This window comes from Entelurus aequoreus, linkage group LG04 (genome assembly GCF_033978785.1).
Source record: "Entelurus aequoreus isolate RoL-2023_Sb linkage group LG04, RoL_Eaeq_v1.1, whole genome shotgun sequence".
NCBI lineage: Eukaryota > Metazoa > Chordata > Actinopteri > Syngnathiformes > Syngnathidae > Entelurus > Entelurus aequoreus.
Genome location: NC_084734.1, coordinates 24,782,364 through 24,805,313, shown reverse-complemented (window position 1 = coordinate 24,805,313; position 22,950 = coordinate 24,782,364). Strand labels below are relative to the sequence as shown.

The 22,950-nt window shown below is 38.5% G+C and overlaps 1 protein-coding gene across 2 annotated transcripts in view; it reads right to left on the bottom strand.

Annotated features, from left to right (window-relative positions):
• LOC133648385 (gamma-aminobutyric acid receptor subunit rho-2-like) overlaps nucleotides 1-22,950 on the bottom strand; it is a 56,348-nt gene that overhangs the window by 9,669 nt on the left and 23,729 nt on the right. For both annotated transcript variants that reach the window (XM_062044424.1, XM_062044423.1), the window contains exons 4-6: nucleotides 15,251-15,474; nucleotides 12,948-13,030; nucleotides 248-388 (exon numbers count right to left, since the gene is read on the bottom strand). In XM_062044424.1, coding sequence (XP_061900408.1) covers nucleotides 248-388; nucleotides 12,948-13,030; nucleotides 15,251-15,474 — 448 coding nt within the window. The remainder of the gene's footprint in view (nucleotides 1-247; nucleotides 389-12,947; nucleotides 13,031-15,250; nucleotides 15,475-22,950) is intronic.

Genomic DNA, 22,950 nt, shown 5'->3' with positions numbered 1-22,950 from the left:
CAACTCTGTTTTGCAGTTCAGGCACAAATGGGTCTGGATTAATCCACACTGAATCATTATAACATTATTCTGGAAATAGTAGATGATGTAGAATCATCGTACAAGAAGATATATTACAGTTACATATCTTAGTGATAGTCATTTTCACCATCTTGCCATAAAGTTACTAATGTTTCTCATTTCAATGTTGTTTTTTTTGCATTATTTGAAGCACTTTTTCTATATTTATGGTGATTACACATTGTACCTGTGCTGCTGTAGAAAGCTAATCTGGAGGTTGTATGAAACTTCTGGATGAGGAATTGAGACAGAGAAATCCTGTCATCTGTACTCAGAGACTCATCACCGCTCTTCCAATACAGCATCAGGTCCTCGTCTGTGTAAGCATCTGAAAAATATTTTGGAGGGCATGTATTTCAATATGGTTTATAAACACATCATGTAGAAAAATAAGTGCTGTACTCGCCCTTTAAACCTTTTGAAACATGGTCTCTGCAGGTTTTATAAAGTCCAATGTAAGACTTTTGAAGACATAATGAATATAATTTAACTTCTCACATACAATTTATTCTGGCCATCTGATTTTCCTCTGTCTTTGTACTTGACATAGAGGAAAATCAGATGGCCAGAATAAATTGTAAGTTAAAGTTAAAGTACTAGTATAGTAAATAGTCACACGCACACACTGGGTGTGGTGAAATTATCCCCTGCATTTGACCCATCCCCATGTTCACCCCCTGGGAGGTGAGAGGAGCAGTGAGCAGCAGCGGTGGCCACGCTTGGGAATCATTTGGTAATTTTTAACCCCCAATTCCAACCCTTGATGCTGAGTGCCAAATGGGTCCCATTTTTTAAATAATATTTGGTATGACTCGGCCATGGTTTGAACTCACGACCTTCCAGTTTCAGGGCGGACACTCTAACCACAAGGCTACTCTTTCACATTGGTAAACAAAATGGTTTAACTCAATACACTAGAATACTCTCTATTGTAAATTAATTGAATTAATAGTTTAGTTTTACTTGGCATTCATACTATATGATACACACATTTGCCATTTATAAGATTTGCCATAGAAGTGTTTTCTTGCAAAGGTGCAGTAAAGGTAGAGTAAAGTTTTGCAGTGTTTTTGCGGATGTCAGAATGTAGCAAACACTACTGTGCTACTGTATCTGCACAAAGTTGTAAAAAACAGAGTGCAGAAAGAAATAAGGTGATAATGGCTTGCAAGCCTGAAACAGAATTTGGATGGGAATAATTTGCTCAGCTCATTTTGTATCTGAATAAATATTTACCTGTTTTTGTGACTTTAAAAAACAAAACATATTGCAAATAAACAATGACTAGTTTTTATTTAAACACGACAAGATGACATTCACAAATCTTCCTCGCTTTCCTCACCTCACAATAAGATGAGTGTAAACACTACCATTTGTGTAACAATTTTCCTTGTTATGGCTGCCATCAGAGGGCCGCTTGTAATGTATGAATTTGCCTCTGGATTTCATTATTTTATATATATATATATATATATATATATATATATATATATATATATATATATATATATATATATATATATTTTTTTTTTTTTTTTAAAGTAGACTGTCGATTTTACAAAATTTTACTGTAAAATATAGTGTTTTTTAAAAAAATGTTTGCAACATTTTACAGTAAATGGAAAAACAGTAACACTGCCGGAAAAGGCTGGCAGCTTTGTTGCCAGAATTTTTGTGTTAAATTTACAACATTATATTGTTAATGGAAAAACAGTACAAGTTCTTATTTTATTCTGGCAACTTAGCTGCCAGTTTTTTTTATCCAGCATATTCAACATTTGGCTCATGTTGTGTAGCTTGCAGAGGTGTACCTAATGATACTCTAGCAGGGACGGCCCTGCGGTCAATCCAGAAGGACACCCAGGACAGCATGAAGATATATTATCAGTACAGTACAAGTTCTTATTTTATTCTGGCAACTTAGCTGCCAGTTTTTCCATTTACAGTAATACACCGTTAAAAACATCAACCGTAGATTTTACAGTCAAAAACTGGCCGCTTAGTCAACAGAATTTTAACGCAAAAAACAGTAGTCGTTTTTTTCAATTTACAGTAATGATGGGTAGTTTGCTGTAAAGTTTAGTATTTTTATTTAGTCACGTTTTTTTTAGAAAGTGTGATAATATACTGTAATATTTGTTGCAAATTATGGATACTATTAAAGTTTAAAATGTATGCAATTTTAAGCAGTACATATTTTTTTTACATATTACATTTAGTGAGAAAATATGAAGTACTTTATTGACACATAATTTCCAGGTGTTGTGGGCCAGATAAAATGATGTCGCGGGCCAGATCTGGCCCCTGGGCCTTGAGTTTTACACCTGCGCACTAAACAGACAACCTTTATAGCTTATAATGTCAGTTGCTGCATAAGCTTGGAGGAAAAATTAGGCATAATAAACTAACCTGAAATTATTGGAATAAATAGTATAAATAATATAAAAGAATAATGTTTTAATATAGTTTTACTGCTGTGAGTACAATTAATACTACTAGCACAGAGAACTTACTGTATGTATAGTATGATTTCACTAGTAAACATCTCATATTTATCTCACACAACACTCCTTTGTGACAAGTGTTTGTAGTGTTTCAGCATCTTTTGACAAAGACTTATTCCGGATTTTTTATTTTTACATTATCATTCCATTCCTTTTTACCGCCAAAGTTGCTTCTCGATGGCTCCACATCCGGGTCCTAAACACTCAAACTCATTTTAATTGAGGGCCACTTCAGTTATGACTGCCTTCAGAGGGCTGCATGTAACAGTAAATATACGGTATGATCGCCTCATGATATTAAAAAAAAAAAAAAAAGAATCAAAAATAATGATTCATCATAACAATGTGAATAATCACACAACAATTTATCGCATAAATCATGTATGTACGCAGATTAATCACGCAATTTATATTGACCTTACATGCTTCTTTACCTCAACCGCAGATGGTAACCTGAAAGGCGGCGCAGGTTTTACGGTCAGTGATCAGATCAATGCACACATCGGTGCAAAGATGAGTGAGGAGACTCAGACTGCGAATTGCACTTCAAAATACATTCACATGAGACTTTAGATAAAACTCCGCAAATAAATGATGTGCATTCAAGTAAAACATTTGGAAAATATTCTGACAATAAAATTGTTTCTTTGTCTGAATATTTTATGATTATTTTAGCGTGTATAAAATAGTAACAACCTGTGATTAATCATGATTTATCCAAATTCAAAATTGTGATTAACCATACATAATCTAAATAAAAACAATGATTAACACAATTAATCCAAATTTAAAATTGTGATTATTCTTGAATAATTCAAATTCAAAATTATGATTGTGGGGAGGCGGGTCCGGAGGACCGACGGCGAGGCGTGCTGCGCCGAAGCCCGCTCCAAGATGGAGGCGAGGAGGCGGGGACGGCGAGCAAGCGGCGAGGCAATCGTGACCAGGTGCGGGGATCGCGCACCTGGTCACAATCAACTGATGATCCCCTCGCGGTGTTTAAGAAGGCGGCAGCCGAGGACGACGGGGAAAAAGGAGGTGGAGAGCCCGGAGTGCTGGAGGAGCGAGAGAGACGGAGCAAAAGACGCAGAAGACGCGGCCGGCTGAAAAGCTGAAGAGACGGCGGAACGAGCAGCAGAGGGAGGCAAGTGCTGAAAAGCACAAAAGACTTAATATTGAAATATAATAATATAAAAGACCTGCTCGAAGCGAAGATGTCTCTATTTGATGGTCCATGGAACCAGGGACGAGTCTGTCACAATGATTAATCAGATTTTTTTTAAGGATCATTTGCCAGCGCTAATTATTACATAATTGCCTATGCAATTATTCCATTTCTTTTATACAAACTGATGGCTAGTTTTGCAATCATTAACCATGGTGACAAGCAATTACAGTACTTATTTTATTATTTTTGTTTTTAATACATGTTTAGTGCATGATCAGATAATAGTACGGGGACGGCGTGGCGAAGTTGGTAGAGTGGCCGTGCCAGCAATCGGAGGGTTGCTGGTTACTGTGGTTCAATCCCCACCTTCTACCATCCTAGTCATGTCCGTTGTGTCCTTGGGCAAGACACTTCACCCTTGCTCCTGATGGGTGCTGGTAGCGCCTTGCATGGCAGCTCCCGCCATCAGTGTGTGAATGTGTGTGTGAATGGGTGAATGTGGAAATACTGTCAAAGCGCTTTGAGTACCTTGAAGGTAGAAAAGCGCTATACAAGTATAACCCATTTATCATTTATCATTTAGTAAAGTCAAAATACATGCAATTGCACACAGTAGGCCTACATGCAATGTTTATGTCAAAATAGAAATACATTTAGTTAAAAAAAATTAGGTGCTTTCCTGACTCACATTATTTGTACGGTTTCACGGGTCATATAAAACAATGTGGTGGGCCAAATCTGGCCTCCGGGCCTTGAGTTTAACACCAATGCTTTATACGTTTCCATCCACCGGCTTAGCTGTGGGCTTTCTCCGCTGCTATGCTAAACTGTGACAGGTGGTGGGGGATAAATTCTGATCGGGTACTATATACTAAAATCGAAACATTTAAAAGAAAAACTGAAGTTTATGCATGTTTTAAATAAAAGTAACGTAAACATATTTTTAAGACCTTTACAATCATATAAAAGACCTTTAATGGTATTTTAGGACAATTTTTGGCATTTTAAGGCCTTAAATTGCAGTTGTTGGATTTAGACTTTGTCTTGATGCCCTGTAAAAGCTTAATTTGTCCGAAAAATGGGGAGAGTGGCCGTGCCAGCAATCTGAGGGTTCCTGGTTCAATCCCCACCTTCTACCAACCTCGTCACGTCCGTTGTGTCCTTGAGCAAGACACTTCACCCTTGCTCCTGATGGGTCGTGGTTAGGGCCTTGCATGGCAGCTCCCGCCATCAGTGTGTGAATGTGTGTGTGAATGGGTGAATGTGGAAATAGTGTCAAAGCGCTTTGAGTACCTTGAAGGTAGAAAAGCGCTATAAAAGTATAACCCATTTACAATTCAAACCAAAATCACAATTCAAAAACAAGCAAACAAATTTACGACCAGAGACGTAAGTAGAGTGGGCAATAATAAAGAATGTTTGAACCTATTGCAGTTTATTGGCAAGGTCCATTTGTGCATATATTATACTTACATGTGGGCGGTATAGCTCGGTTGGTAGAGCGGCCGTGCCAGCAACTTGAGGGTTGCAGGTTCGATCCCCGCTTCCGCCATCCTAGTCACTGCCGTTGTGTCCTTGGGCAAGACACTTTACCCACCTGCTCCCAGTGCCACCCACACTGGTTTGAATGTAACTTAGATATTGGGTTTCACTATGTAAAGCGCTATGAGTCACTTGAGAAAAAGCGCTATATAAATGTAATTCACTTCACTTCTACTGTTTTCATATGTGTAAATATTCTTTACATTTGTAGATATAGTTTATTTATATATATATATATATATATATATATATATATATATATATATATATATATATATATATATATATATATAAACACATATTAGTGTATATACACGTCACGTCTGGAAAACTCTGCTGCCGCTCGCTGCTGCCGCGAAAAAGGTAAGTACTATCTTTCTATCTGTGTGCTCGTAATTGTTTTACAGCTTTTTGTATTCCTTCTCAAACATATTAGTAGTCTTATCAAACTTGCCAAGCACACCTCTCATCGCCCCACTGCTAAGCTAACGAAGTTAAGCTAGTCGCGGCTCAAAGCAACTATGCTCTGAAGTCGTCTCACGCTGCTGCTACTCTTTGACTATTGCTCCGAAGACTGTAAGAACGAGTTCTTGCTACAACCAGCTAGCGAGCTTAGCTTCGTTAGCTTTAACGAAGCTAAGCTCGTCACGATCAAAAGCAACTACGCTCCGAAGGCGTCTGCTCCCTCGCGCTGCTGCTACTGCCCTGAAGACAGCAAGAACTCGACTCGGAGAAAGAAACAACCTGAGTATGGCTCCCATACCCTACTAAAGGACTAGTAATTTCGTAACACGGACACATTTGCTAGCGTTAGCTGTAGCGAGTTGACACGCAAAATGACGCAATACGATTTAGCCCTTTAGCTAGTCCTACACCTCAGTCTACCGGGCACCACACCTTAGTCACCTTAGTCTCTTTTTTGCTCTGTCCCCCTTTCCTGCGTGACCACAGACCACAAAGTCCATTACCCGGAACATACAGCTTCGTAAACCAGGCATAATTAAGTGTATTCCCAGGGCCACCTGACATTGAAGCTAGTCTTAGGGAGCTGACTCACAACAGGCCGAGTAAACACGTACGACAGGCTAATCAGGGCATTCTATGGCACCCGGGCCATACAATGGTTGACTCTACTTTGGTTGACTCAGACCGACCCGTTTAAGATAATTTGGAATTAAAAAATTACCATTTCATAATTTTACCTCATCCATGGATTAAAGCTGCATTGCTTTTATTTGGAAAGTATTTTTTTTTATTCACGTACAAAATGACGCAATACTTAAATTAGTGTGCGTGATTGATCCGTTGTCACAAGCTCATGCTTGTTTTCAACAAAAAATGGACTGCTTAGTATTTATTTACTGAAATCGGAGGTAAAGCCGTGTGTTTAGTTTGTTTGAGTCGGCATTACGGGACGAAACACGCGGAGAAATACAAAAACTATGAAGTTGTTTATTGGGCGCGGACATTGGAAGCTTTGCTAGCTAAGCTAAAAAAGCAGCAAGGCTTTTTTTTTTACCAAGCTTCACACCTCCAGGGATGCAGCAACCAAGACTAGCTTTGTGATATCCCCCAAATCGCTAAGAAAAGTCAGCCATTCTCAGAGGGGGAGTTTGTCAAAGAGTGCTTGGTGGACTCTGCAGCGCTATTATGCCCTGAAAGAAAAGTCCAGGCAAACCATGAGGAGAAGAATCAAGGACATAGCTGGGATTCTGGAGCTTCCTTCAGCTGCAACGTGAAGTGGCAAGTTTTGACTTTTGGCTTTGGAGCTGGACACAGCCCAGTTACTCGTATTTGTCCATAGGATAACTGCGGTCAATGAAAGGGACAACAACATGAACAAGAAAGTTCTTGCACTGGCACTGGCTTCCTGTGCACTGGCACTGGCTTCCTGTGCACTTAAAGGAACTGAAACCCACTACTACCGACCACGCAGTCTGATATATATTGTATATCAATGATGAAGTCTTAACATTGCAACACATGCCAATACGGCCGGGTTAACTTATAAAGTGCAATTTTAAATTTCCCGCTAAACTTCCGGTTGGAAACGTCTATGTTTGATGCGTATGCGCGTGACGTCACGACTGCAACAGAAGTATTCGTACCGAATACAAACTGCTCTGTTTTCATCGAACAATTCCACAGTATTCTGGACATCTGTGTTGGTGAATCTTTTGCAATTTGTTTAATGAACAATGGAGATTACAAAGAAGAAAGTTGTAGGTGGGATCGGTGTATTAGCGGCTGGCTGTAGCAACACAACAAGGAGTACTTACTTGGATAGCAGACGCGCTAGCCGATGCTAGCCGCCAACCGCATCTGTGATCGGGTGAAGTCCTTCGTCGCGCCGTCGATCGCTGGAACGCAGGTGAGCACGGGTGTTGATGAGCAGATGAGGGCTGGCTGGCGTAGGTGGAGCGCTAATGTTTTTATCATAGCTCTGTGAGGTCCGGTTGCTAAGTTAGCTTCAGCGTTGTTAGCAACAGCATTGTTAAGCTTTGACAGGCTGAGAATTATTAACCGTGTAGTTACATGTCCATGGTTTAATAGTATTGTTGATCTTCTGTCTATCCTTCCAGTCAGGGATTTATTTATTTTGTTTCTATCTGCATTTGAGCCAGATGCTATCACGTTAGCTCAGTAGCTAAAGAGCTTCGCTGATGTATTGTCGTGGAGATAAAAGTCACTGTGAATGTCCATTTCGCGTTCTCGACTCTCATTTTCAAGAGGATATAGTATCCGAGGTGGTTTAAAATACAAATCCGTGATCCACAATAGAAAAAGGAGAGTGTGTGGAATCCAATGAGACCTTGTACCTAAGTTACGGTCAGAGCGAAAAAAGATATGTCTTTAACTGCATTCTAGTCCGTCACTCTAACGTTCCTCATCCACAAATCTTTCATCCTCGCTCAAATTAATGGGGTAATCGTCGCTTTCTCGGTCCGAATCTCTCTCGCTCCGAATCTCTCTCGCTCCATTGTATACAACGGGGAATTGTGAGGAATCCTACCTCCTGTGACGTCACGCTAGGCAAGGCTTTTTTTAATCAGCGACCAAAAGTTGCGAACTTTATTGTCGTTGTTCTATACTAAATCCTTTCAGCAAAAATATGGCAATATCGCGAAATGATCAAGTATGACACATAGAATGGATCTGCTATCCCTGTTTAAATTTAAAAAAATCCTTTCAGTAGGCCTTTAAGATGCGACTTTAAGGTTTTTCTACTTACGTATAAAATACTACCATATGTCCCGGCCAGAAATCTGTGTTCTAAGAATTCCGGTGATTCCCAGAGCCCAAAAAAAGCCTGCATTTTCTATTCGGGCTCCAGTACTCTGGAATGAGATGCTACTTCATAGAAGCATTTAAGTCCGATCTTAAAACTCATTTGTATACTCAAGTCTTTAAATATACCCCCCTTTTAGACCAGTTGATCTGCCGTCTCTTTTTTGCCCTGTCCCCCTCTCCTGCGTGACCACAAACCACAAAGTCGGAACCCGGGGTGGACCACTCCTCTGCGCTGCTGACTTGTCTCCATTCACTATGGACTAGATTACTATTAACTAGATCCACTCGACATACATTGCACCGGTCGCCCATTGGGGGGTCCCCACATCTGCGGTCCCCTCCGAGGTTTCTCATTGTGCCCATTGGGTTGAGTTTTTTTCTTGCCCTTATGTGGGATCTGATGTCGTTGTGGCTTGTTCAGCCCTTTGAGACACTTGTGATTTAAGGGCTATATAAATATACTTTGATTGATTGACAACGACTGGTCTGTTCACGGAGGTAAATGCATGCATGGACACACGGACCGAAATGGGACAGACTGGCAGGTGTGACAACGGACGGTTGTCCAAATCTTACGGGGAAAAATGTCAGATTTTTGAAACGTATGCAAGATAAAGTGATACATTGACGCAGATCAGAAAATTTTATTTTTGCACCAACATGTGTTTTGCAAGTCAGTGCAAAAAATTAACCATGTTATTGATGTTGTCACTAAATTAGTGAACTTCATCAGGGCATGAGCATTGAATCACAGGCAATTTGAGAGCAACAAACATTCTCAGTGATAAGGTTTACAAAATCCGGTATAGATCCTCTCTCACTGCTCGCTTCGTATCTCCACCTCAGACATTCAACCTGACTTTGATGCAGGGACTAGATTTCTCTCACTGAACAAGAAAACCCTCCCGAAAAACCCCAAATGACGTGGTTATACTACAAATGTAGGAATGTAAAGACACCAACTAACAGCGACGTGGAACACTTTCTTTGGAGGCATTTTTTTCTCAAAATCACAGTTCAGGGATTAGTTAATTATTATAATATGTTTTATCTTGCTGAATATTTGGAGTACAAAGACAATATGTTGATGTTTTTAGAAAGCTGGAACCTATTTTCAACAGTATATGAAACTCAAAATGTGACTGAATATGATCACTAATATAATGAGTCACAAATGTTAAAAAACATTCACATTTTGTTTACCATTGTTTTGGGAAATTTAATTGAATAAATAACATTCTTGTAAGGCAACCTCACTTTTCCAGCTTGTCTAAACAATGCAATTTACTGCTTTTTATAAAGAAATACAATTGATATTATGCAGAATTGAGTTAAGCCTTTTGGCCCGGCCCTCCACAATATTTTCTGTTTCTCATGTGGCCCCATGGAAAAATGAATTGCCCTCCCCTGAGCTACGCGAACATAGTTGTACACGTCGGCTCCACATCGTAGGATGAGACAGTCAGACATTACAAAGAGGAACATAGCTTGGACTTGTAATCTCACTAGAAAGATGTCTCATCATCGAGTACTTGTCTCTGGCTCCCTGCCTGCGAGAGGCAATGATGAGAGGTATAGCAGATTAGTCTCGCTTAACAAGTGGCTTGCTAGTTTTTGTAGAGAACAGGGACTAACGTTTATTGACCTCTGTCTGGGGCAAACCGGGTGTGCTGAAGAGGGAAGGCCTTCACACTAACTAGGCGTCATCACTCTTTCTAGAATTATAGACCACTATTTGAGTCAAGCTTGACTAACTACACTAGAGCAAGCGCGGACACAGGCAAACCGGGTGTGCTGAAGAGGGAAGGCCTTCACACTAACTAGGCGTCATCACTCTTTCTAGAATTATAGACCACTATTTGAGTCAAGCTTGACTAACTACACTAGAGCAAGCGCGGACACAGGCAATACAGTGTCTGTTAGTCCGCGTGAGGAGTCAATTAAACTAAAACTAACCAGCGCCAGCTGGAAAATTCCGGCACATGTAGCATTTCTCGTAGAATAATACACAACTCACATTATGTTTTTCTGTAGTGACTGTGCCAGACAGAGGTGAACATGCGAATTACTGAGGTGGCAAATTATGACGTGTTAAATCTATCACAGCACCAAGAAAATAATCTCAAAATCCCCATCATATCAATTCCTAGATGTGGTCAAAATTATTTAAGGCACACTACACAAAATAAACATAACGTTATTAATATCAGTACTATGGATATCCTTGAAAAAATTCCTCAAAACTTATAATATCGGCTTTTTAAGTCTGAGATCATTGTCTCCCAAAACGTTATTAGTTAATGATGTCATTAACAATCTTTACATTGCTAGCGTAAGCTGTAGCGAGCTGACTAGCCCAGCTTGTAGCATCCCTAAGCGGTCTACAAGCTGCGGTGAACCATTAGTCTAAGCGAAACCTGGCTAAAACCAGAATAATTGTTCTTGCTTAACGAGGCATCTCCTCCTAACCATACGAGTGCACATATTGCCAGTCCCCTTAAAAGGGGTGGAGGGGTCGCACTAACATCCAATGAAAATTTTAAAGGAGCCATATGTAATAATTTAATGCCAAGTCATCATTAAATGGCCCTGATATGTCAAAAGGCATTAATTAATCATGTTTTTTTTAATACCTCTACAACTGATAACAGTAGTTTCAAAATTAGATTTACAGCCCCGAAATCTTGTTATTGTTTTCATTTTGATGTCCCGCCTTCCACCGTTTTAACCAATTAGAAAGTCTGTGAGTGTGTTACAACCAGGTTTCCCGTTTTGCACCACCATCTCCGTCTAGCTACTGGTAAAGTTACTAAACATGTCAGAACTTAGTAAATTTAAAAGGCGTTGTTACAATTCTCAACTTATTCATGACAAAGCCAGGAACAAAACGAGGATTTGTATCGGGGATGCCTTTGAAAGATGGAGACTTGCTATTTTCCTCCTTGACAGGTTAAAGAAAGCATTTATGTTTTCTTATTATTTGTAATAAATGGAAATGGACATTTTGTATGTAAACTATATTGTTCAATACAGTCTATGGTTGTCTAACAAAGCTAGTATGTTTGTGCAACGAATGCTTAGCATGCTAGCACGTGCAGCCCAGTTCGATGACACATCGAAATATAGGCTACTGTTAGCCTGTATGTCGATGTGTAATCGAACTGACAGGGCAAAATATATTTTCAACAAATAAAACTTATGTGGATATGGGTAGTGTTAGTGCATATTTGGTTCTCAATATGCTGTTACGCTGAGGAAATGGGTTCCAACATCAGCACGGCTGTCATGGCAATGTGAAACGTATGGAGACAGCCAAATCACACGATAAAATAATTCCTCATTCGTGTTTGCATATTGTGGACTACATGTACCAAGTTATATGGCAATCTGAAACGTTTGAAACAGTACCTTGGTAAAATGTCTCCTCTTTAGTTTTGGGTCTAGCTTTCCTTGCTTTCCTTATTTTCACCATTGCTAGGATTGGTTGTAGTTCGTTTTAGTATTTGTTTTTTGATAGTACTGACAATAACCATATGATTGCCATTTGTCGTGATATTGTACGCAGGTATAACGTACTTCTTCCCGAAAATAGCCTAATTTCTGTGTAAAATGTGTTGGTTAAAGATTTGTTCTTGACAAAGCGTTTGTCTATTCAGCTAGGTCCCAGCACCTCAAGTAAGAGGCAGTGGAAGTTTGAAGTTCCTTGGACTATTCCTGTCGATCGAGCTGAATTCAGCTGCGTATCTGGCAACCTCTGTCAGGGAAAGAGGGAGGGGACTACAGAATTTTAACCGTAATTGCAGTACCATTTCTTGCCAGATTCTTACACATGGCTCCTTTAACCTTAGCCCTAACCTAAGTAATAAATATAAATCATTTGAGGTCTGTCACACAGCGGTGTATATATATATATATATATATATATATATATATATATATATATATATATATATATATATATATATATATATATATATATATATATGTCTTAATTAGATTATCCAAAAAATAGTGCTCGATACCGTGGTAGAGCGTAATATGTATGTGTGGGGAAAAAATGACAAGACTATTTCATCTCTACAGGCCTGTTTCATGAGGGGTTTCCTCAATCCTCAGGATTGAGGAAACCCCTCATGAAACAGGCCTGTAGAGATGAAATAGTCTTGTGATTTTTTCCCACACATACATATATATATATATATATATATATATATGTGTGTGTGTATATATATGTATGTATGTATATATATATATATATATATATATATATAGTATATATATATATATAGTATATACATGTATGTATATATATATGTACAGTATGTATGTATGTAAAACTCATTTTTCATTCATTGCACAAATGACAATAAATTAATACTTACAACTCTCCAGCTCCAATGTACATGTCTGTGAATCCAAAGGGAAACGACTAAAATCCATGTTGCATGCAGCAGTCACTGTAACCCTGAAGAATATAAAACCAATAATTAATAATTTTGGGGGGTATTAGTGTAAAAACAATTTTTCCTTAACCATTTTTTCTTGCTTTATAGAGACATAGTTAGTTGGGAATGGTCAAAAAGCTGTTTACAGTTAAAACATTGTAGAACTATTGGACTTATATTACAATATTGTAATGTGTTACCCTAGTACTGAGTACTTTCACAACAACTGAACTGAACTTAAATGTGACAATGCAAAAACAACAGCCTAACTTGCAGTAAACATTTATAAAAGCAGAACAATATTTAGTAAAAAAAAACAACTGCCACTTTCATTTCTGGTATATTTTGCCGTTGACTGTTTTTTTTTTAAAGTTTACTCCTTTAATAGGAACAGTCCAGAAATATTTTTACCATTACACAAAAATAGCTTTAGGAAAAGTAAAACATGAAAGAAAGGTTATAAATTAATTTGTATTTCATTGAGGGAAATATGTATTTAATCCGCTGTCAAAATCAGATTTAGACAAACTAATCCATGCCTTGGTCTCCAGCAGGTTAGACTAAGGGTTGTGAACCTCAACTGTTCCACTACAGAGCTCACTCAGATATTAATACTGAATTAGTAATCTTACCCTTGATTTAATAATTATATATAACATACGTAGTTAGTTTACGACCTTGTCAAATGATATGAAACCATGGGTTCATCACAAAGATTATTTATTTAACACATAAACCTTAGGCTTAGGTCAGGCGGATTCAACAGTAAGTAACATACTGCATAAGAAGGGACTCATAAATAACTTACAAAAAATAAATTATGTTATGCTAAAATAAATAAAATAAATTATTAATGAATATGTTTAACTAAACTGTCCAAAAAATTAAAGTGCAAATGAAAATACAGCTTTACCACTTTAGTCATACATTTTGCGCTTAAGAAACTTCTCTATGATGGTAACTTCAGACTTATTTTCTTGTTTACTTGATATTGTCATTACAGTACAAGTGGTGGAAAAATGTATAACAACTGAGAAACAGATATTTTTTGAGCAGCCCTCTAGTGGGCCCTTGCGGCCCAACAATGCTTAAGAAACACTGGGTTAGACGACTGTAATGACCTCACTGGGCTAGCTGTAAAACAACTGATCCATAACTGCTGCTCGAGTTCTGACTAGAACCTGGAAATATGACCATATTGATTGTTGCTCAGAGAATAGATTTTAATACAGCTCTGCTTTTGTACAAGTGTTGTGCCATTGACAATTTAGAAACATACAAACCTTCTTGGGTTCTAAGAACCTCAGGTGCTGGTGTCCAGAGCCAGAACTAAACATGTTGAGGCTCATGCTCCTAAAATCCAGAATAGTCTTCTAGAAGATGTGAGACGTAAAAACACTTATTTAAGTGTGCATATGACAAGTGAAAGTAGTTTATCTACATAAAAAATTGAATTATGATTCTTGTAATTTTTGCCTTGTGTACGAATTGTGCTCTGTAAATAAACTTGCTTTACCAACCAGCAAACATTCTGACCTCCACTGACTGGTTATGTGCCCACAAACACACAAATTAGTCCTATCCCTTTAAGAAAGTACTCCTAAACTCAACTCATTATATGAAAAAAGAAACATGTGAAACTTTTTTTTTTTTCTTTTTAAACCTTTTTACGACTCCATGGGACTGTCAAAAAATCTCAGAAAAAGTATTTTGTCTGTAGTACTGTACGAGACCATAAAAAACACAAGCTTCTGCTTGGTGAGAAAGAAAAACAAGGTTTTATCTGGTGGGGTAAGGATAATATTAAGAAAGATGAGGGATTAGCCAAGAAAATACGAGGAGGAGCTGGTTAATGATCTCAAGGGAGTTGAGACCAAAATCGCAAATAAATCAGCAGTGCCCATGAGGTCCACCTTCTCAAGAAGACTTATGTCTTCCTATCTGAAGTTTGACTATGAATGATATCATTATCATGATCAAGGCTTGGGAGACCAAAATTGAGCTCTTTGACATCAAGTCAACCGGAGTTGTAAGAAGACAAATACATGCTACACAGTACACACATTGTCAAACATATGGAGGTGGAAACATCCTGCTCTGGCTTTGTTTTTCTCTGACCAAATGTTTGCAACAGTTTTTCGTAGTTTTACTCGGGGATGGATTATTTATTTCACTGTATACCATAATGTAATATCATGTTTTCAGTACAAGGCTATTGTGTTAAAGCTTCCTATCCTCACCTTAGGCTATACAGGACGTGACCATCAGGGAAAACCCGCAGCATGATGTTCTCAGTCGTGGTGTCATGAATGAAAGACCTCTTGGAGTGGACAAAAAACACATCTGGCACCCAGATTTTTTTCACCAGGCGCCCATCAAAGGTCATGCTCTTGTTGGTGGAACTGGGGAAGGCCAATCTCTCATCCTTCCAGTAATGCCTCAGATACAGGGTCATAGTGAAATCCTAAAGAAAGAGTGAGGTAACAGAAAAAGTAACGACTGGATTACAAGCAAAGTTCTGGTGTCACTAAAGATATATTTGAATTCCAAACTACAAGTTTTCCCATTTTAAACTTACATTCTCAGCATTTTCTTTCAACTATTTATGGATTCTGGAATATTCCAGAATCCTCTGCAGCTCAATCGTCACGGCCATCTACAGATGGCCGTGATACTGCTGATGATACTGCTCTTCAAAACCCTTAATGACCCTCTTGCATTTAGGAAAGAGGTTTAAGCCAGGTCGGGTTAGAAGGAAGGTTGCATCATCATGGTGCAAGTATTTTTAAAACACACACTAATCTCAACACAAACACAGATCTGAACAAAGACACACAAATTGAGAACACAGACAAGCGGCTCTGATCTAATTGGTATCAGAATCAGAATCCAATTTATTGGTCAAGTATGTTTAAGACACAAGGAATTGAATTCGTAGACAGTTCTCTCGTTGTTATTCTTTGAAACAGAGAAAAACGCAACAACTAATTTGCAGCGCCATCTTGGTATGAAACAAGAGGACACATAGCCTGAGGTGAGGATAGGAAGCTAAAATACATTAAAGGAGCACAGAGCGAATGCAAGCAGCTGACACTTTAGAGACACTATTTTTACAAACAGCTACAAAAGTAAAACAGGACGAAAAAAGAAATCAATAAATAATACAATATGTGTTGGCCCTGCCATTTCACCTTAGCCCCGAGTGCAGCTGGACCCCCCGTGACCCTGAGAGGGACAAGCTACCGCTTGAAAATGGATGCAAGGATGGATGTGGTGCACATACAACTGCACCACGCATAAACAAACCATAGGAACGGACCCAACAAAGCAACCAAGAGAGCTTACTCAGTCCTAGGATGCCCATTATCTCTCGGCCAATGTCCAGACCTCATCTTTTTTGGTCTCTCCACGTGGACTCTGGTGTGGCAGAGCCAGTATTTGGTCTACGGTGCAGGAGACCAAATACTGAACCAAAGTTCACAAAAAAAGCATCAAAAAGTAGCGCGGAGGCCACAAAAGTGCCACTCCTTATTGCACAAAGGTGCCTGATCCAAAAGGCAAAAAACACACGAAAACAAGAGCACTGAGCTCCTGCAAGAAGCAGCCATCTTGAAACATATGTAGGATCGATACCAAAATTGACAGTATCACCCACACAGAGTATCCAGCAGTTTTAAGACATGATATAATAGCATTTAGAGAGAGATTAACAGTTGTGCTGTAAAGCAATATCTGACTGCTATGCTTATTTATCTTACGCAACATCAGGATGCCCGTTTTTGGATTCAGCTTATGGTAACACAACAGATGGATGGTTTAATTACACTACTCAACATTCCAACTTCCAACAGAACAAAAACTACCTTTGAGCTTTAATACTGATTATTTTTCTGAAAACAGCAGTTGAATGACAACATCTAAAATGATTCCCTTAATCCATTGTTTTAAGCTTCTTCTTCTTCTGCTGTCACGGCAGCCAGCAGCATTTTTTTACTTGCAAAGATATGTACATATTTTTTTTGTCATGTGGCATAACATACAGTGTGTAAAATAATGATATGATCCCATGCTGATTTAATTAGACTTTTGATTTCCATGATCAGTCATATTTCTGGGGTAAGTTTGAAGAAAAAAATGACCAGCCCCCAAAATGTCGAAAAACATGAAATAAAGGTGACAAATATGTATTTCGTTGAGTGCAGTATTTGACCCCCATAGAATATACCTGTATCTGTATGAAGCACACAAGCTTGAAAGGGGCCGCTGTTAATCACTTCCCTTCACTTATCCCTTGACTTACGCAGAAATAGTTTGGGCACACTTGAAGATGATGCCACCAGCTCTATCCACCCGATTTGTCCTCCACTGCCCTCAGGAATTTTGCCAGGTCTAATCCAGTTTATTCTTGAATGTTATCTTCCCATCTTTTCTCGACGTCTTCTGTAGCTTATTTGGACTAAATATTATTAATAATGAAACGATGGATCAGAACTATGAAGCGCTTTTTTCTAGTGACTCAAAGCATATGAGGTGGATTTTGGTGTGCAGACTGGTATTCTTATCTTTCCAGATGTTGTTGAGTTTTTCAAGCACAGCTGTTGTTTGTGCGATCCATGACAATGTTTTAGAGCCTTCGTCTTTGGAACCTGCGCTTTGATTTCAGAGCTGATGCCTTGGCACTGTTATGCTGATGACACCCAACTCTACATGCCCCTAAAGCTGACCAAGACGCCGGATTGTAGTCACCTGGAGGTCTTAATGAGATTGAACAACGGATGTCCATTAACTTTTTGCAATCAACGCTAAGAAAACGGAAATGCTGATTATCGGTCCTGCTAGACACCGACACCTAGTAATACACTTAATAATAACACCTTAACATTTGACAACTAAACGAAAACTAAACTAAACAAAGCGACTCGGTAAAGAATCTGGGTATTATCCGAAGATAATGCCCAGATTCTTTACCGAGTCGAAACCCAACTCTCTCATTTGAATCACACATTAGGAGTGTTACTAAAACGGTCTTCTTCCATTTCCGTAATATCGCTAAAATCCGTTCCATTTTGTCCCGATTACTGTATTATTTTCGGGCCTCCCTATGTCTAGCATTAAAAGATTACAGTTGGTACAAAATGTGGCTGCTAGACTTTTGACAAGAACAAGAAAGTTTGATCATATTAGGCTCACCTGCACTGGCTTCATGTGCACGTAAGATGTAACTTTAAGGTTTTACTACTTACGTATAAAATACTAAACGGTCTAGCTCCATCCTATCTTGCTGATTGTATTGTACCATATGTCCCGGCCAGAAATCTGCGTTCAGAGCCCCAAAAAAGTCTGCGGGCTATAGAGCGTTTTCTATTCAGGCTCCAGTACTCTGAAGTTAGAGATGCTACTGAGGTAGCTCAGTAGAAGCATTTAAGTCCCATCTTAAAACTCATTTGTATACTCTAACCTTTAAATAGACCCCCTTTTAGACCAGTTGATCTGCCGTCTCTTTTCTGCTCTGCCCCCCTCTTATTAGGTGAGGCGCTAGCTGTTCAAAGTCGGGACCCGGGGTGGACCACTCATCTGTGCATCAGTTGGGGACGTCTCTGCGCTGCTGACCACTCAAGATGATCCCCTGCTATGGACTGGACTCTTAACACTATTAACTAGATCCACTCGACGTTCCCACATCTGCAGAATTTTTTCTTGCCCCTGATGTGGGATGTCGTTGTGCAGCCCTTGGAGACACTTATGATTTAGGGCTATAGAAATAAACTTTGATTATGAGTTTGATTTTCTCAGCACAGATTTCAGTGCTGCTTTGTCAAGAGGTGTGACTTATTTTCTATTTAGGGACTGGAGGCATTTTGTAGAGCAGGCCTTGGCAATTATATTGCCTCAGGGGGCCAAATTTAGAGAAAAAAATGTGTCTGGGGGCCAGTATATCTATTTTAAGGAACAGTAATACAAAACCTCACAATAATGTCAGATTGAATGCTAAAAATGTTATGACAGACCGCCCTAAAAAACGGAATGGAATTTAATTTTTTTTTTGCTGATTGAGACACCCAGAATGTACGTGAAAATAAAGAATGTGGGATTTACAATATTAACTATGAACGACAAACACACCCCATCTCGATCGACATATTTTACAATCAAGCGAAACGCAACAAAAAATGCAACAAACAGCCAAATATGAACGTGAAGGCTTTTAAAAAATAAAACACCTACAATTTGATATATCTGATATATCCCTAAGCTTTAGAACTTTGTTGTAAAAATCTCCTTCTGTGTCTGTCCCTGAGACCGGCATTTCAGGCTGGCTGCTCTGGAAACACCCTGTAACACCATGCTCCCCACCCACACTGCTTGGTGAGCTGCTGTGACTTAGATTACCATAGTAACTAGCAGTGTGGGACCAAGTCATTGTTTTGCAAGTCTTTGCCCTCAAGTATCGAGTCAAGTACCGAGTCAAGACAGGCAAGTCCCGAGTCAAGTCCAAAGTCAAGACTGGAAAGTCTCAAGTCAAGTCCCAAGTCCTGCATTTTGAGTTTCGAGTCCTTTCAAGTTCTTTTAACCAGAGACTAATATATTTACACAGATTGTGTATGCTTTTAAAAGGCTGTATTTATTTATTAAACCAAGTGCATTTGAAATTGCAGGGAAAAAAATTGTGCTGACATTGCATTTTAAACATTTAATTCATTCCTTTACAGAATAAACACATTAGAAAAAACAGGTGCAACTGTACTTATTTGTACAAAAGTGTTAACATTGTATTTCCATGGCATATGGCATTTTAACTCGTTCCACAGCGGTTTCTATCCTGTTTATCTAATTGATCTCATCTCATACTGTATGTGTGTTTATGTGTGCATACACATGAAAAACATAACAAATACATTAATTGATTAACGTGGACCCCGACTTAAACAAGTTGAAAAACGTATTCGGGTGTTCCATTTAGTGGTCAATTGTACGGAATATGTACTGTACTGTGCAATCTACTAATAAAAGTTTCAAACAATCAATCAATCAAACAATGAACAGAGTTGTACTTTTTAGATTTGCAAAAGACCAAATTGGCCAAGAGTCTGTCCGTCATTTGTGCACGATGGGGGCGTAGTATGATGTCACCATGGCTGTTGTGAGGTAAACAACCAGCAGTATGTCGGAAAGCTAGCTAAAACGGTACACATATGAACTGCAGTGGACCAACAGATAGCCGTGTTCGCAATAACGTTATAACGTTAGCAGTGAGTTACAGCCTCACTGATTTAACTAAACAGCAATTAAAACATACGTTACTAGCCAATAACGTTAGCTTACATTCAACTTCAAATGTCGAACGAAGTTGGAAGTTGTTGCGTCTCCGTCTGTTATCTAATCTTCGAACCGCATGTTTTGCATACTGCAATTCGTTTTTTGTTGACAACCTCGTAGTTTTTATACCCGAACGAAACTATCTTTGTTCTGTTACAACTAACAGTTGTAAACTCTTGTTGTTGAAGTGTGTTGTGCTTATTGCTTGTCATTTAATTAACATTATTACATGTGTATTTGTCGCCATCATGTGGTCATGGCAGTTACTACATCTTTGAGAAGTGTGTATTTTGAATCAAACTTTATTGACCGGAAGTTGCATAAGCCAAGCAGAGAAATCTACGGTGCCAGCACGTACTTTATGGTGGTTATTTTCGAAGAAATACTGCATATATCTTTTGTTTAAGGTTGCATCGCCGGTATGTATCATAAGTTGAACTTTGAAACTTGGTTTTTGTCTAAAATATTTCGAGCTAAATTTATGATCTTTGATGTATGATCTTTGCTAATAATAATAAATAAAAGTCTCAATGCCATACTCATTAGCAATAATTTGCGATGTCATCTAAAATGGCATCGTAGTACAAATTCACTTTGTTTACCTTCTCATGCCTTGTAAGGTAGCATTACAGCATATATATGAATACATTTGCATAGCATATGTATATGTTGACTGCATTGTTTGTCTTTTTAGTTTCACCCTTTTGAATGTCAATAAACTTGCTGACAATGCTAATCGGTCTCCAGAGTCGTGACGTAAGAAAGGTGTTAAACAGCCCTTGCATCAGACATGCACCTCTAAAGGCACAATCTTTGGTATCATTTTTTCTCACTGCCGCGTTGTTTGACAGCTCTTCTTCGTTGGTTGTCCTGCAATTTGATTGAATGAATGCTGTCGGATGAAAACAACGTGGATCTAATTTGATTGGATGTTGTATGGATAGCACACACGCTGACAGACAAAAACGTACACAATGAAAGATACAGAGCGCTCCTGAATAACTTTTTAATCTTTGGGTTTTGGGGAAAGTAGCAAGTCAAGTCAAAATGCTCAAGTCAAAGTGAAGTCACAAGTCATTGATGTTAAAGTCTAAGTCGAGTTGCAAGTCCAAAGGGACTTGCAATTCGACTTAGACTTAGACTTAGTCATGTGACTCGAGTCCACACCTCTGGTAAGTAGTATATCATGCAAAAGCGCAGATTCCAACCATCGAAATACTTTGTATAGTTCAAGACTTAATTGATTATTTGAAAACATCACTGCACATCTTAATGGCAGCTACAGTTTCCATCTTAAAGATCTAAAAAAAATATTTGGGAATGTCTGGCAGGCAAAATCTGCCTAAAAGGAATGATTGAAGGAAGAAGAAGTAGAGGAAAACAAATTAAATGCTGGCAAGACAACATCAGCCACTGGACTGGACAATACCTGGTGTCGCTGAATACTGCTGCCAAAGACAGACATTTATGGAGACAGATAACACATGTTGATACGCAATCTGTGTAGTAACAGTCGTCAAAATTATTTGTCAACTGGAGACAATTAACTGTATTACCACTAGATGGTGCTAATAACAGCTAATTACAAACTACATTGAAAATGTCACATTGTCAGCGAGGTTAGTTGACACAAGCAGAATATAATTTTGTCCGCATTCAACACCATTTTAATACCTGCAAACAAGACTGGACAATTTCAGAGGCAGATTGTTGGAATTCTAGGGACTGGGTTAGAATAAAAGATATGATCTGCCAGATTTCATGTATCAATTATAAAATTGATACATGAAATGAAAGATCAGTACACATTATTAATATAGATAGAAAAAAGGATGAGGCCTAAACCTGAGCCCTGGGGCTCTAGTCATCTGTAAACATCTGCTGTTTTTCGGTCATCTCCAGCTGGGTATTTCTTCACAAATGCTGTGTGTTTGTTCTAGAAATGTCATATACATTTTTTTGTTTTTTTTGTTTGCTATTTTCTCGAACAGCACCGTGGCGCAGTGGTTAGCGCTCATGCCTCACAGCGAGAAGGTCCTTGGGCTCGGGGTTTCTGTTCATTGCTGTCTTACCGTACTGTACATTTCGGTCGACAAAATATTAAAAAACGTTTTGTTTTTATATAACAAGATCACCAAACTCTCCAAAGTTAACAACTGTTACATTAAAATTAACTAATTAATTTAAAAAAAACTACCAAAAAAACAAATTACAATTAAATAGCCAATATTTATTGACGATTTGGTTCAAAGGTCCAAAGTCGTGGGTTGCAGACCCCTGGTCTGATATGATCCAGCCGCAAGAAAAGGCATATTGCAAGAAGTTAATAGATAGAGATATATTATCAATATATCGTCTATATGAAAAAATAAACATCACAAAAAAATAAATGCAAAGACACCAAAATAAATTAATTGCATTTGTTTTAATCGGCCGCTTAAGTCTTCCAGCAGCTATAACGTTATAAAATGGCATTGATATGCAGTGATGGGCAGTAACAAGCTACATATAGCTAAAGGACATAGCTTAACTTAATTGTCCAGTAGCTTGGTGGTAGCTTAGCTACTTTTGTAACGAGTAGCTTTTCCTGTAGCTTAGCTGCTTTTAAACCCATCAAAGCTAC